The following is a 16,792-nucleotide window of genomic DNA, read 5'->3' as shown; positions in this document are numbered from 1 at the left end:
GAATGTGTGTTAATTTGTTAAAGCAGCAGTAGGAAAACAATATAGCAGATTTTCTGGGCACTGACAGTTTTGGAATTAAAGAGAGTTGTGGGTGTGTCCAGCTTGTTCAGGAAGGCTGGAGTCTGATTTTAATTTTTGGCTGGCTTCTATGGCACAATGAGTGTGAGAAAAATGATCTGCCTGTAAGAAAAACTAGATCATTTAACTTTTTGTTTTTAGCTTTGACATGTGCAGTTTCTCAGTTTAGTGGGAAAAAAACTGGCAAGGTTTTGGTTAGTCACAGAAAAAGTTTAGCAATTCTGCACAAATGGTGGGTTTTTATTTGTTAAAATATCAAAGACATGATGGATGATACATTTCTTTGTTATAATATTTTGTTAACTTTTACCAATGTAATTTTATTTTTCTGGCAATATTTTTACCCACCAGAAAAATCTAGTTTTAAAGCATGTTTATTCTGTAGTAGTCAGGTTCTTTGTCTGTTTGTTTTTTGTTTTGTTTTGTTTTGTTTTTGAGACAGAGTCTCACACTGTCACCCAGGCTGGAGTGCAGTGGCGCCGCCATCTCAGCTCACTGCAACCTCCACCTCCGGGGTTCAAGCAATTCTCCTGCCTCAGCCTCCCGAGTAGCTGAGATTACAGGCGCCTGCCACCATGCCTGGCTATTTTTTTTTATTTTTAGTAGAGGTAGGGTTACACTGTGTTGTTCAGGCTGGTCTCGAACTCCTGACCTCGTGATCCACCCACCTCAGCCTCCCAGAGTGTTAGGATTACAGGTGTGAGCCACCATGCCTGGCCAGTAGTCAGGTCTTAAATGCAGTCTCCTGGGGACCAGGCAACAGGCATAGTTAATAGCTGAATTCCTAAGATCTTTGGTCTTATTTTGGATCACAGTGAATGTGATTCCCATTCACATGTGTTTTGTCTCATTTGATAATCAGAGAGGAGAAATTAGAAATGGAGAAAACAAGGTAGGGTTGTATGTATGCAGCTTTCTGGGGTATAAACCACGGATTTTGTCTCTCTTCTATTTTATTGTGTCCAAGTGGCATTTAGCATAATTGACTAGTCCTGTTCCACTACAGTAAGCTAATCAAGTACTTTTAGTTTGTTTTGAAGTTTAAGCTCCAAATGGCATTTTGGCCCAGTTTAAATCATCAATACAGTTTTTTCTATATTTCTGTGAAATACCTATATGTTCATAACAAATAAGATACTTGACAGAGTTACATATCAGACTACTAAGAAGAGGAGACCTCTGTGATTAATCTTAGATAGCTAGATAGTTCTGTGATCAAGAATACATACATATTTTATTAATTAGCATTATGGTAGTTATTAAGGCTATCCATAAATATTCCAATTCTCCTTCCAAGCACAAGAGTAGGATTGTATAAAGGGAATTAAAAAATAAAAATATAAACTTTCTCAACATAAGCTCTGTCACGTTTGAGACAGTTTTGTAAGCAATGATATCCGTCATTTAGTCCATCACTAAAGAACTGAGGACCTGGCATCCATCCTCTTGTGAAGGTTAAAAAAAAAAAAAAAAAAAAGGAACTGAGCGTCTTGGTAATTTAAACCATATCAATGCGGTTTTTTTTTTTAACATATTAGCTGAATAAAAATGGGTGCCCTTTAAAGTTCTTTTTTTTTTTTTTTGAGACAGAGTCACTCCATTGCCCAGGCAGGAGTGCAGTGGCTCCATCTCGGCTCATTGCAACCTCCACCTCCTGGGTTCAAACAATTCTTGTGCTTCAGCCTCCTGAGTAGCTGGGACTACAGGAGTGCACCACCATGCCTGGCTAATTTTTTTTTTTTTTTTTTTTTTTTTGGTATTTTTAGTAGAGATAGGGTTCCACCATGTTAGCCAGGCTGGTCTCAAACTCCTGGCCTCAAGTGATCTGCCCACCTCAGCCTCCCGAAGTGCTGGGATTATAGGCATGAACTACTGCACCTGACCTAAAGGTATTTTTTTAATATAAGCTGGGTTTTTTTTTTTTTTTTTTTTTGAGACGAGGTCTCACCATGTTGCCCAGTCTGGTCTTGAACTCCTGGCCTCAAGCAATCTCCCACCTCAGCATCCCATCAAGATTTTCTTTTTTTTTTTTTTTTCCTTTTTTTTGTTTAAGATGGAGTTTCGCTCTTGTCGCCCAGGCTGGAGTGCAGTGGCACGATCTCAGCTAACTGCAACCTCCACCTCCCGGGTTCAAGTGATTCTCCTGCCTCAGCCTCCCGAGTAGCTGGGATTACAGGCACCCACCACCACACCTGGCTAATTTTTGTATTTTTAGCAGAGATGGGGTTTCACCATGTTGGTTAGGCTGGTCTCGAACTCCTGACCTCGTGATCCACCCTCCTCGGCCTGTCAAAGTGCTGGGATTACAGGCATGAGCCACTGCGCCCAGCCCAAGATTTTCTTAAAGTAGAGATGACTCCTTGTGTGAAAGATTTTTTAAAATTAGAAAACAAAAAGTCAGAAGGAGCCAAATCAGGACTGTAGGGTGGATGCCTAATGATTTCCCATAAAAACTCTTGCAAAATTGCCCTTGCTTAATGAGAGGAATGAGCAGGAGCCTTGTCATGGTGGAGAAGGACTCTCTGGTGAAGCTTTCTGGGGCATTTTTCTCCAAAAGTATTGGCTAACTTTCTCAAAACACTCTCCTAATAATCAGGTGTTATCATTCTTTGGCCCTCCAGAAAGTCAACAAGCAAAATGTCTTGAACATCCCTAAAAATTTTTGCCATGACCTTGACTCTTGACTGGTTCACTTTTGCTTTATGTAGACCACTTCCTTCTCTTGGTAGCCATCACTTTGATTGTGCTTTGTCTTCAGGATTGTACTGGTAAAGCCACGTTTCATCTCCTGTTACAATCCTTTGAGGGAATGCAGATCAGGTTCTGGATCTCACTTATTTAAAGTTTTCATTGAAAGCTCTGCTCTTGTCTGCAGCTAATCTGGGTGCAACAGCTTTGGCACCCATTGAATGGAAAGTCTACTGAACTTGAATTTTTTAGTCAGACTTACATAAGCTGAACCAATTGAGATGTCTATGATGTTGACTATTGTTTCTGCTGTTAATCATTGGTCCTCCTCAAATAGGGCATGAACAAGATTGATTTTTCCCTTACAAATTGATGTGGATGGTCTGCCCCTGTGGGCTTCATCTTCAACATCATCTCATCCCTTCTTAATATGAATTATCCACTTGTAACCTGCTGATTTCTTTGGGACGTTGTCCCCATAAACTTTTCAACAAGCATCAATGATTTCACCATTCTTCCACTTAAGCTTCACCATAAATTTGTGTTTATTCTTGCTTCAGTTTTAGTAAAATTCATATTGCTCTGATAGGGGCTGTTTTCAAACTGATATCTTATCCTTAGTGCCTTGAACTAGATTCTGTTCAAACATGTTATAACTAGTCAGTACAAATTTATTTTAGTGGAAAAAATTTTGAAATCCATGCATAATTTTTTCATAATACACATTTTCCATGAACTTTTTTGAAAACCCCCTATGTATTTTTTTCCTCTCTTGAATTTAGATGTGGTCCTGTGACATGCTTTGGCCAAGTAAGTAGGAACATCTAACCCTTGCTGAACTCCAGCCATGGTGATTATAAAACCACCTGTTGACATGGGGCCTCCATTAACCCAAGTCGCTGGGTGATTAGATTAAGCAGAGCCATCCTGCAGCCTGTGCTGGTCGTGTAGTGTGTGCAGGAGATAAACTATTAATATTGGCTGGGCGCAGTGGCTCACGCCTGTAATCCCAGCACTTTTTGAGGCCAAGGCAGGTGGATCACCTGAGGTTGGGAGTTCCAGACCAGCCTGACCAATATGGTGAAACCCCATCTCTACTAAAAATACAAAAATTAGCCAGGCATGGTGGCATGCATCTGTAATCCCAGCCACTCAGGAGGAGGCTGAGGCGGGAGAATTGCTTGAACCCGGGAGGCGAAGGTTGCAGTGAGCCGAGATTGTGCCACTGCACTCCAGCCTGAGTGACAGAGGGAGACCCTGTCTCAAAAAAAAAAAAAATTAATACTGGGGGTCATTTTTTACTGTAGCATAACCTACCCTATTCTGACTGATTAAAAACACTCTGGGTAAAAATTGAATGTGGTTCTTCCAAGTTCGTTGATTTTCTGTGTGTGTATATAATACTTATTTGAAAAACTTGGAGATATATTATCTTTTTAAAACAGCCTTAACTTATAATTCCCAGTGGAATTTATATCATAGCTTGTTTATTTTAATTATTGACATGGTGACTTAATGACTTTTAATAAATTTGTTGGTATGCAATTAAATCTGTTCTGAGCAATTTTTTACAACTCTGTTTACTTTCTTAAGATTGTAAATGTTTGCAGTCTACCTTGAAAAGCAACTTTGTGAAAAATGTTAGGTGCTTTAAAACTGATTTGCCCCACTTCATGTTTGTTTGATATAAAATGAGATACATGGCTGTATTTTAATTTATAGAAAAATAACTTCCAAAAAGCTGAGACTTTACATGCCAACTTTATTACAACTAAATAATTGTAACAAAATACTAATAACTCTAATAATCTCTGTGGACAGGTAATTGTAATGGAAGTATTGACTTCAGGTAATTGTATTGATACTGGTGGCTTGAGTTAATTGTTGAATCTGGCAGCTTGGGCCTTTTCATTTGTAAACATCCTGAAATTCCGAGAGTCAAGGTGGCTTCTCTGATCACCATCATTCAGAAGACAAGATAAAATTCCTTTGTATTTGAAGGAGACAGTGTCCTATCTCATGTTAATACCGCTTGAGAAATCAAGTATAAGACATCAAATGGGATTGTTTTCTTAGAGATTACATCCTGTGGGTTACTCCCCCAAAGCTAGCATTATTATTTATTTTATAGCCAAATTTTTTAAATGTGTGTGTACTTCACCACAAATCTCTTGCTTCTAGTTGTCAAATTATTTTTTCTAGTTTTCATGTGCTTCTGAAATGCAGTTGTGCAAATGTACACACACACATGCTCACAGTCTGTGTGCAGGGCACACCCTTTGAGAGTCCCAATTTAGTGCTTTTATGTCTCCTCTCTGTGTAGGGCACTCATTAGCAGTCCCAAGAGCCGATACTCTAATCCCCACTACTTTTCTCTAGGCCTCCAGCATCTATCTGGCCCCTGAGATTTCTCTGTAAGACAGACTTCCTATTGCTGAACCCAGAAAAACAAAATGAGATTCCTCTCCAGACTATCAATTCAGAACCAATTTGCAAAGGGAACCTTACAGGGCAACAGCTTTCTTAGACTAAGTGGGATAAAAAAGGTAAAGAAGTGATAGGAGAAAAGCAGTTCCATTCCTTGCAGACAATGCTTTTAGTCGGCATCCTGAACATGGGTGTTGTTCCCTTCAGTATTAAGAAGGTGAGGTTTGAGGGAATGTTTTTTTGTTTGCTTGTTTGTTTTGTTTTTTGAGGCGGAATCTTGCTCTGTCACCCAGACTGGAGTGCAAGGGCTTGATCTCAGCTCACTGCAACCTCCACCTCCCAGTTTCAAGAGATTCTCCTGTCTCAGCCTCCCGAGTAGCTGGGATTACAGGCACACGTCACCACGCCTGGCTAAATTTTGTATTTTTAGTAGAGGAGGGGTTTCACCATGTTGGCCAGGCTGGTCTCAAACTCCTGACCTCAGGTGATCCGCCGGCCTCGGCCTCCCAGAGTGCTGGGATTACAGGCGTGAGCCACTGTGCCTGGCCGGGAATGTTTTAAAGAAGATCCTCTTGGTATTTTCACTGTCCCTTTGGGAGATACCAAAGGGAATAAGGGATTGGGAAGCTCGCGACAACAGCATAAGTATAGTGAGTTTGACTGTCTTCAGCATCAGAGAAACTAAGAAGAGAATGATCAGTTTACTCTAGACACTGACAAGTATATTCGATTCATAAAGAAATAAAATTACTTCAAGCAAAGGAAAAAATTGTTTGATTTGTTGTTTAAATAAATCTGTCACTACCTGACAGTAGTAGTGCAAACATTCTTGAGAAATGGATGTTTTTCCCAACTGATGGAGCCCCTAAATATTAATAATAAAAAAAGTTAAAGAGTTTGCTGGTCTGGTGGGTCTCCCGGTCGACCCTGAGATAGCTCCACGGAGCCCCAAGGCTTAGGTTGAAAGCTGGCTCTGTAGAGAGCCAAATGGGGAAATACTAAGCGTAAAGGATCTTTCTGCTGAAATAGACGTTCTCAAACTTTTTTGAGTGAAGAATAACCTAAGACTCTTGTTTAAAATGCAGATTCCTGGGCTTCACTTCCACAGACTCCCACTTGAGATGTCTTGAGTGGGGCCTGGGAAACTCTATTTTAACACACATCCCAGATGATTCTGATTCAAGTGTGGATGGCTGATGAAAAATGAACTGCCTATGGAGACCCTGTCAAAAGCCTTTATCTTAGTCGCAGTTGGTCTCGGTTTGTTTTAGGGAGAATACTTAGTTCCCAAGTGTCAAATACCATCAAAATAGTTTTTTCTTGCTAAGAGAAACAATATCTTAGTTGCTTCGTCTGTCATCTCGCAATTTATTCTCTTTTCTTATTTCTGGAGCACCTCAGATATTGCATAGCTCTCAGCCCCCTCTGCTGGGTCTGCTTTATCCGAGCTGCTGCTGGTAGTGAACCACGTGTCTCACTGCTCCCACCACTTTCTCCTTCCCCCTCCTTCCAGCCCTGTTGGTTTGTTTGCTTGTTCTTCTTCTTTTTTTTTTTTTTAAGAAAGCAGATCTCTTTAAACCTACCCTTTCCCAACACACAAATCCCAAAGTAGAAGTTAAATGTTTATAAACAAATATAAAACTGACTTCTTTATGCAAATGCGCCAACAAGTTAAGTATACACATGCTCCTAAGGTGGATTTTCTGGAGAATACACCAATATAACAAGCCTTAAAAAATCATGTTTTTCAAGTAAATAAAACCCACAGTGAGATCCCACTACACACTACCTAGAATGACAGTAGTTGAAAAGACAATGCCAAGTGTTGGTGGTGCAGACGTGGAGAAACTACAGCTCTTCTGCATTGTTGATGGGAATGTAAAATGGTGCAGCCACCTTGGAAAACAGTTTGGAAGGTCTTAAATAATGAAACATAAACTTACTATGTAATCTAGCGGTTCTACTCCTAGGAATCTACCTAAGAGAAATGAAAACATGTCTACAAAAAGACTTCTATCTGAATGTTCATAACATCGCTATTCATAATAACCACAAACTGAACACAATATCAATGTCCATCAAGGGATGAGGAGATGAACAAAATGTGGTGTATCCATACATTGGAATATTATTTAGCAATGAAAACAAATAGAATACTGTTATATGCTACAATTTGGATGAATCTCAAAAACATTATGCCAAGTGAAAAATGCTGGGCACAAAAGGCTAAATATTGTGTGATTTCATGACATGAATCTAGAAAAGGCAAATTTCTAGAGACTGAAAGCAGATCTGTGGTTGCCCAGCACTATGAATGAGAGCAGAGATGACCTGTAAGTGGTGATAAAGAAACTTTCTGGGATGATGGCACTATGTTGAAACTGGATTGTCGTGATGACTGCATAGCTCTATAAATTTACTAAAATCATTTAATCATATAGTTGTAGTGGGGGAATTTTAGAGAATATAAATTTTACCCCCATAAGGCTGTTAAATATTTGTTTTTAAAAATAAGCCATATAGCATAATTAAATAATTAATAGTTCTTTTCTCTGCAAAAGAAATAGAGAGGCACTATGGTCAAAGTGTGGTCTGGGGGTCCCTGAGACTTTCTCAGGGAGTTCTTGAAGCCATTTTCCTAATGATACTAAGAGGCTATTTGCTTTTCTCATGGTGTTGACGTATGCACTGATGCTGCAACAGCAACAGTAAGGTTAACTGCTGGTGCCTTAGCCTAAACCAAGGCATTGGCATCAAACCTTCTTAGTAGACATTGTATTCTCCACTGCTGTTTTCACTTAAGAATGCTCTCAATGAAGCAGTAAAAATTATTTAATTTTATAAAATGTTGTGGCTTGTGTGCATACCTTTATTTAACTTTTATTTTCAGTTCAGGGGTACACATGGAGGTTTGTTACATAGGTAAATGCGTGTCATAGGGGTTTGTTGTACAGATTATTTCGTCACCCAGGTATTAAGGCTAATATCCATCAGTTATTTTTCCTGATCCTCTCCCACCTCCCACCTTCCACCCTCTAATAGGACCCAGTGTGTGATGTTCCCCTCTATGTGTCCATGTCTTCTCATTATTTAGCTCCCACTTATAATTGAGAACATGCGATATTTGGTTTTTGTTTCTCTGTTATTTTGCTAAGGATAATGGCCTTCAGTTCCATCCATGTTCCTGAAAAGGACATGACCTCATTCTTTTTTATGGCTGCATGGTATTCCAGATGTATATGTACCACATTTTCTTTATTCAGTCTACCACTGGTGGGCATTTGGGTTGATTCCATGTCTTTGCTATTGTGAGTAGTTCTGCAATGCACATGTGCCTGTGTGTGTCTTTATGATAGAACGATTTATATTCCTTTGGGTATATAATCGGTAATGGGATTACTGGGTCAAATGGTAGTTCTATTTTTAGATCTTTGAGGAATCACCACACTGTCTTTCAAAATGGTTGAATTAATTTACACTCCCACCAACAGTGTATAAGTCCACAACTTCAATAGCATCTGTTATTTTTCGACTTTTTAATAGCCATTCTGACTGATATGAGATAGTATCTCATTGTGGTTTTGATTTGCATTTCCTGATGATCAGTGATGTTAAACTTTTTTTCATATGATTGTTGGCTGCATGTCTGTCTTCTTTTGAGAAGTGTTTGTTCATGTCTTTTGTCCACTTTTTAATGGGGGTTGTTTGGGGGTTTTTTTCTTGTAAATTTGTTTAAGTTCCTTATTGATGCTGGATATTAGACCTTGTCAAATGCATAGTTTGCAAAATTTTTCTCCCATTCTGTAGGTTGTCTGTTCACTCTGATGATAGTTTTTTGTTTTTTGTTTCATTTTGTTTTGCTGAGCAGAAGCTCTTTAGTTTAATTAGATCCCATTTGTCAATTTTTGCTCTTGTTGCAGTTGTTTTTGATGTCTTCGTCATGAAATCTTTGTCCATTCCTATGTCCAAAATGCTGTTGCCTAGGTTGTCTTCCAGAGTTTTTATAGTTTTGGGTTTTACATTTAAGCCTTTAATCCATCTTGAGTTAATTTTTGTATATCGTGTAAGGAAGGGGTCCAGTTTCAAGCTTCTGCATATGGCTAGCCAGTTATCCCAGCACCATTTATTGAATAGGGAATCGTTTCCTCATTGCTTGTTATTGTCAGGTTTGTCAAAGATCAGATAGTTGTAGGTGTACAGGCTTATTTCTGGGTTCTCTGTTTTGTTCCATTGGTCTATGTGTCTGTTTTTGTACCAGTACCATGCTGTTTTGGTTGCTGTAGTCCTGTAGCATAAAGTCAGGTAGTGTGATGCCTCCAGCTTTGTTCTTTTTCCTTAGGACAGCCTTGGCTATTTGGGCTTTTTTTTTTTTTCGGTTCCATGTGAATTTTAAAATAGTTTTATTCTAGTTCTGTGAAGACATTGGTAGTTTAATAGAAATAGCATTGAATCTATAAATTGCTTTGGGTAGTATGGCCTTTTTAACAATATTGATTCTTCCTATCCATAAACGTGGAATGTTTTTTCCACTTGCGTCATCTCTCATTTCTTTGAGCAGTGTTTTGTAGTTCTCGTAGAGATCTTTTAGCTCCCTGCTTAGCTGTATTCCTAGGAATTGTGTGTGTGTGTGTGTGTGTGTGTGTGTGTGTGTGTAGTGAATGGGACTGCATTCCTAATTTAGCTCTTGGCATGACTGTTGTTGGTGTATAGGAGTGCTAGTGATTTTTGGTTTTGTATGGTTTTTTTTTTTTTTTTTGAGATGGAGTCTCGCTCTGTTGCCCAGGCTGGAGTGCAGGTCATGATCGATTCTCCTGCCTTAGCCCCCCAAGTAGCTGGGATTAGAGGCACACACCACCATGCCTGGCTAATTTTTATATTTTCGTAGAGATGGAGTTTCATCATGTTGGCCAGGCTGCTCTGGAGCTCCTGACCTCACATAATCTGCCTGCCTCAGCCTCCTAAAGTGCTAGGATTGCAAGCATGAGCCACTGTGCCCAGCCACGGTATACATTGATTTTGTACCTTGATTTTGTGTCCTGAGACTTTGGATGCATATCTTTTTAATAGCCTGTGTGATGAAATGGGAAGTATGCATAAAGCATTTCTTCTGCATGTCCAGGTTAGATGGTTATCATGGAGAAAAGCACCTCTGTAGCTGATTGAGTTGGAAGCTGAACTAGGCATTGTTTTTTATAGGACATCTTCTCTATTTTAAATATATATATCTCTGGCAGATAAATTATGGATATTCAGACCTGGTATTTGGTAAATCATTTTCTTAAAAAAGAGTAAGGGAGCCTGACACTTCAAGAAAAATAACTGACAGTATCTCTTGCCAGTGATAAAATTCAAACTTTAAACAAAATCTATAAGTTTGGAAAACTTATATTCACTACCATGAGCTTGACAGCTTCAGTCAATGGTTTTCTGATGAGATTGATGGTGATTTTAACAAATGGGATTTTTTTATGTTGTACAATGAAATGTGTCAAAATTTGGAGATTATAGGTAAAAGGGTCTTGACACTAAAAAGTTTGAGAAATGCTGAGCTAGTAGTGAACAGCATGGAGTTTGGGGCCAAACTGCTTGGGTTCAAATCCCTGCGCTACTGCTTATTACTTGTATGGTCTCAGGTAAGTGCTTCACCGCTGTGTGCCTCAGCTTCCTCATCTGTAAAATGGGGATAATAATGGTACCCAACCATGAGAGGTATTGTAGGCATAAAAATGAGTTAATATATATAAATATTAGTGAATGTTAAAATGAATTAATATTTGGAAGTGCTTAGAATAATGCCTGACTTACAGTAAGTGCTCAGTGAGTGGTTATTATTGGTCTTGGTGACAGAAAATTTGTAAAACTGAGCAAACACATTGTAAATACATAGTAGAAGAAAGTTTTTTTGGAATTATATGGGAAATCCTAAACTGCTTTTCTTCCTGTTGCCTCTGTCTCACTTTTGGCCCTGGAAGCGCATTCCTGGGAGTGATGCATTACTGAGGGCCGGCTTCTTCTCAGTCCTGCTTGTCCATTGAGCCCCTGTTGTTTGGGGAGATCCTTCCTTACTTAGCAACCACAGAATGGGTTTTTAAGAAAGACTTGCTGAGGCAACATAATTTTCAAGGGTACAGTTAAATAAATGGAATATAAACAATATACCACTGTATATCCTTTGCATTTTTAGAATTAGAAGCCACTTTCCTGCCTCAGCAATGTTTAAAATTACAGTGCATTTCTTTTAAGCTCAAAGAGTTGCAGAAATTATGTGAAAGAGAAAGAGGATAAGGTCTTGTTCATTTTCAGTGTTTAATCTAAGACAACATAAGATTTAAAGGAGAAAAGGACCAACTTGGAAGGAACTTAACGCCTTCAGTCCTACAAAGAGACTACATTTGAGCTATTCTTACTTCTAACTTTTAAAAACACGTGAATGACTTTTTGACATCGTTCATTCATTCACCAGTATTTGCTGAGTGCCGCTCATGAAGTGCCAGGCCCCTTACCCCATGTGGTAAAGAAAGGACCTGGGCCCTGCCCTTCTGGTGTGAGTGCATTCGGGTTTTCTAATTTCTCCCACCTGCTTTGTAAAAGATTAGGACTGTTCATCTGCTGTTCCCTGACATACGTCAACAGACAGAACAATATGTTTTATCCTTCTTAAATGTTCATGAAAACATTCTGAAGTTAGTATAAGGTAAAGAAGGTAAGATAGACTGCAAGAAACTTATGATTGTTTCTTTTCCTAAAAGAAAACAAACAAAATCACATATTTTTTGGAGTACTGATGATAGGCACATAAGCTCATGTTTGATGGTTAATAACAAACAACCAGAATATGTAAGTCATTGGAGTTTCACTGACTTAAGTGGCTTCTGCTGTCCTAGGAGAAATAGGACCTCAAAAAGAGCTCATTTGGGGACCATCTGTTTTATGTGTCATCCCACATCACTCTGCATGTGATGAGAATGTTGCATCGGCCCATGGCAGTTTTTATTCCTCACTCTAGATTTGGTCTTTAATTGTGGCCTTACCTCAAGTTCCTCGAATGTATATAGTCACCTGTTACATAGGTTCAAAGTGGTCTTTCCTTTCATTTCAGGGGTATGTTTTGTGAGCAAATTATAAAGCACCTTGAATATCTTTTTAAGATAACGAAAAATGCAGAGCAGTAGTATTATTGAGATCATGTCCTTACTGATATACTAGCATTTTAAGATTTGAGAGTATTTCCTTCCCATGTGGCTAGTTATTGGGAATAAGAAATTAGGTCAGGCTAAAAGCCAAAGAAGTGTTTCTTGAATACAGGCTAGGATTGAATTGTAGTAATTCAATTGAATTCAATCTCAGCATTTGTCGTGGGTTTTAGTCATGTTCCTGTTCCTGTCACGGCTAGGGCCTTCAGCAAACTTTACATCTCAGTAAGTGCAGTTGTCTTTTACAAATAAATTGCACGGAAGTCAGTTAACCTGAGCAAGTGAACAAAGGCTGTGATTGTATTGCTGCTGTTTCTCTTGATACTAGATCTTCTGTTCTTTGATTCATTACTATTAGTGTTAAAGAATTAAATATTAACTGTACATTGTTTTCTAAACAGAGTCACAGTTGTTATAAAGCTGATTTCACTTTTCATAGCAATGCTCCCTGTTTGGCAGGTTCTACCTGTTCTGTGTGTCATCTTTGCAAGGACTTTTGCCCTTGTGAGGTAACCAGCCGTAGTATAGGGCCCCAAACAGATTGAACGTTTGTGTGATGAAAACTCATACACTTGTTTAATTGTGGATTCTAATCCTGTCTTTCACATGTCTGTGTTTATGTGTTTCAGGAAAAAAGTGCCAGCTCAAATGTAAGACTTAAAACTAATAAAGAGGTTCCGGGATTAGTTCATCAACCCAGAGCAAAGTAAGTTCTAGTTTCTGTTTTCCTTACATAGTCGGCCTTCCATATCCATGGATTCTGCATCTGTGGATTCAACTACCCATGGATCAAAAATATTCAAAAAATAATAATTCTACAAAGTTCCAAAAAACAAAATTTGAACTTGCTGCACACCAAGTACTATGTTGAATTCATGTGAATGAAGTGATGTGTAGGCACTTCATTAGGTATTATAAGTAATCTAGAGATGATTTAGAGTATATGAGAGGATGTGTGGGGGTTATACAAATACTATACCATTTTATATCAGGGATTTGAGAATCTGCAGATTTTGGTATCTATCTGCAGGGAGGTCGTGGAACCAATCCCCCACAGATACCAAGGAACAACTGCATTGTTTTTAAAGCTAAAAATGTTTTCAGAGTGAGTTCCATTTTACCTACCAGATAATCAAGATCTAATATAAAGCTTTAGTAATTGAGAAAATGTGGTTTGGTGTAACAGAACAGAATAATGAAAACAGACCTACAATACATGACAAAGCTGACTTTGTAGGCCAGTTAGAAGAAAACAGAGAAGACTATCACTATGACCATGAGGTAGGGAAGAATTTTGAATAAGACACAAAGGATGTAGTTCTTAAGGATAATCATTAATTAATATGACTGCATTAAAATTAAGAAGCTCTTAAAGCTCTTAAAGGTAAAACCCAAATGTCCATTGAAAATATAGGTCGGGCATGGTGGCTCACGCCTGTAATCCCAGCACTTTGGGAGGCCAAGGCGGGAGGATCACGAGGTCAGGAGATCGAGACCATCCTGGCTAACACGATGAAACCCCATCTCTACTAAAAATACAAAAAATTAGCCGGGCATGGTGGCGGGCTCCTGTAGTCCCAGCTACTCGGGAGGCTGAGGCAGGAGAGTGGCGTGAACCCTGGAGGTGGAGCTTGCAGTGAGCAGAGATGGCGCCACTGCACTCCAGCCTGGGCGACAGAGCGAGACTCCATCTCAAGGAAAAAAAAAAAAAGAAAATATAATGGGTAACTAAACTGTGGCATCTAAACTGTGGGAATACTATACATCAGTGAAAATTAGTGCCTATAGGTACACATATCATGATGGAGGAATCTCATAAGGATGAGGCAGTAGAGTAAGCAGCGATACGTGCCTACATGTGGTTTCATTCATATGAAGTCAAAAAACAGACAGAACTAAGGCATATGTTGTCTGTTAGTATATGGTAAAACAATAAAGAGATATAAGGAAATGAAAAGGCATTAAATTCAGAATATTAGTTATTTCTGACCAAATGGAGGACAGTGGAACCAGAGGCTCTATTTCTTAATCTGGGTGGTAATTACATGAATGCTCAATTGTTATTTTGCAAAAAAAAAAATGTACAAATAACATTATATGTCTTCTGTGTGTTAGGTACATCACAATTGGAAAGTTAAAAAGAAAAGAAAAAAATTAACTTGAAGATTATATCACGTGAGGATCTATAGAGTGCCTAATACATTTTCCCACTTACAGTAGAAACTTGAAAATATGATTGCTGATTACCAACAGATGACTATCCCGAAATGTTTCATTTAAAAGGTCATTGCATGTTCAAAAGTTAAAAAACAATAATGAGTAGTTTTCTAGATTGTTCTAGAACTGACTCTAACCTTAATGATAAAATATATTTTGTATGACTTTGAAGCCGTCCTCTCCTTCAAAGAGGCTGTGTTATCCCAGCGGCTACAAATCTCTATTAGTGTTTCACCTAAATTGAGACAAATTTCCTGAGAGTACCGATGACACTGGTACATTTGACACAGTCACCCCAACCCAAAATAAATTTGACTATTACATATGTGTATTGATAGCCCCATAAATCAAAATCATAAGCAGAAGAAGGTATGTTATCTCTGGTTCTTCCAGAAAATTGTGACAAAAATTACCTAACTCATAATCACTTTACCCTGGCTCAGTGTCTGTGGAGTCGCTGCAGCTATGGCCACTGTGGTGTCGCAGTTAGGAGACCTCAGGGGGTAGGTAATGGGCTCTGTCATTCAATTTTTACTTTCAAAGAAAACTGAACATGTTAAAATCCACTTACCATTTACAATGTCAGTGTAATGATGCGGCTGATGTTTTCACCCTCAGGTGAATGTTGTGCTATGGCCGCAACCTCCCTAGCCCACCTTACTGCTGATCACGTTCATCCACTTTATCTGCCTTTGGGGACAGCAGATATCTGATAACACAGCCAAACCACCTTATCATCCAGGATGTCTGAAAAATGCTATTTTAAAATGCTTCCCTTATCTCAGAGTTATAAAGAGAGATTGAATGGAGGAGAATTTCTCTTTTCTGTTTGAAAGAATACTTACTTAACATTGACACCCTGAAGCAGCACACTTCACAGACTGGCATGTGCTGAAGCTTTCAGAGGAGAAAATTCTGTTTTCCCCACAGCAGCATGCTTGTGTGTGTGTGTGTGTGTGTGTGTGTGTACACACATGTGTGTATGTATTTCAAACTGTGAACAGAACATTGGATTCCTGGAATTCAATTAAGAAATCTTTCTGGAGGGCCAAGAGAAGAGTTTTACTTTTCCTACTTGCTGACATATAGGATCAATTTACTGTACTGATGCATAAAATAAGATGAGGCTTCTTCTTCCCCATGAGTGGAAGGACAATCCCATACCATAAAGGCAGATCATCCTCATACCACCATGAAGGCATGTCATCCTCATACCTTCATTTAATGCTTTAATTTGATATCAGGCAAGTGACCTATGTCTTTGAGCTTCAGTTTTCTCAGAGAGAAATGGAAGTGAAAGATCCTGTCTTGAGCTGGAGAACAAATGAAATAGGGTATACCCACTGCTTATGGCATTGTCTGGCACTTGGTAAAAATGCCTTAAATATTAGAAACAACCCAGATGCCTTTAACAGGAGGTTGCGTGAATGCACCACACTATAGTCACACAATGGGATATTAGTCAGCAGTTCAAACAAATGCACAGCAGCAATGCACAATATTGAATGGGCCCTAGCAGTCTAATATTACAAGAAAAGAGTAAGTCCTGAAAGATTACATAGAACATGATGCACTCTATAAAGTTAAAAACAACTGAAATAATCTGTCTTTTAAAGGCACACAAAGAGATGCATTAAAACTATATAAAAGCGAAGTGAGGGAGTGATAGTTACATTGGGTTGTGGGAACACACACGCAGATGGGAGCTCACATGGAGTCAGCTATGGGTGGTTGTCAAGGTCCTCGCTTTTGTTTTTTATTTTGGTTTCACAGGTGTTTATTATACTACTTTAAAAAAATAATTAACAAAATAAATAAAAGTGAGCTATGCATGAACTACTAGTAGGAGTCTGTCACAGAATGAGGGTTAGGATGAATCTACTTCCCTGAGGTCCAATTGAAAAATGATGATCATGAAGGAAAAACCGTGTTCAGGCCAAGATTTACCAGGAACCCACCTAGTAATTGAATTTCATTTTTGCAGGGGAGGAAGAACTTTACCCCGACCCTCTCAGGATTTCTGGCTGGGCCTGAGAGTTAAATTGACATGAGACAGATTTAACAGGAGAAAAGATATCAATTTCTACATGTACATAGGAGCCCCTATGAGAAAATGAAGACCCAAGAAGTGACAAAACCCACATATTTGTATACTAGGTTGAACAAACAGAGACAGTTATGGAAAAGCA

General features: G+C 38.8%; 1 protein-coding gene across 2 annotated transcripts in view; it reads left to right on the top strand.

The window, feature by feature from the left end:
* The window catches only part of C1H1orf21 (chromosome 1 C1orf21 homolog), a 241,417-nt gene that overhangs the window by 190,224 nt on the left and 34,401 nt on the right, over positions 1 to 16,792 (top strand). For both annotated transcript variants that reach the window (NM_001242610.4, XM_063788786.1), the window contains one exon: positions 13,016 to 13,092. In NM_001242610.4, the coding sequence (NP_001229539.1) occupies positions 13,016 to 13,092 (77 nt within the window). The remainder of the gene's footprint in view (positions 1 to 13,015; positions 13,093 to 16,792) is intronic.

Source organism: Pan troglodytes, chromosome 1 (assembly GCF_028858775.2).
Source record: "Pan troglodytes isolate AG18354 chromosome 1, NHGRI_mPanTro3-v2.0_pri, whole genome shotgun sequence".
Taxonomy (NCBI): domain Eukaryota; kingdom Metazoa; phylum Chordata; class Mammalia; order Primates; family Hominidae; genus Pan; species Pan troglodytes.
The sequence above is the reverse complement of the archived record's forward strand: the minus strand, read 5'-3'. Positions and strand labels throughout refer to the sequence as shown.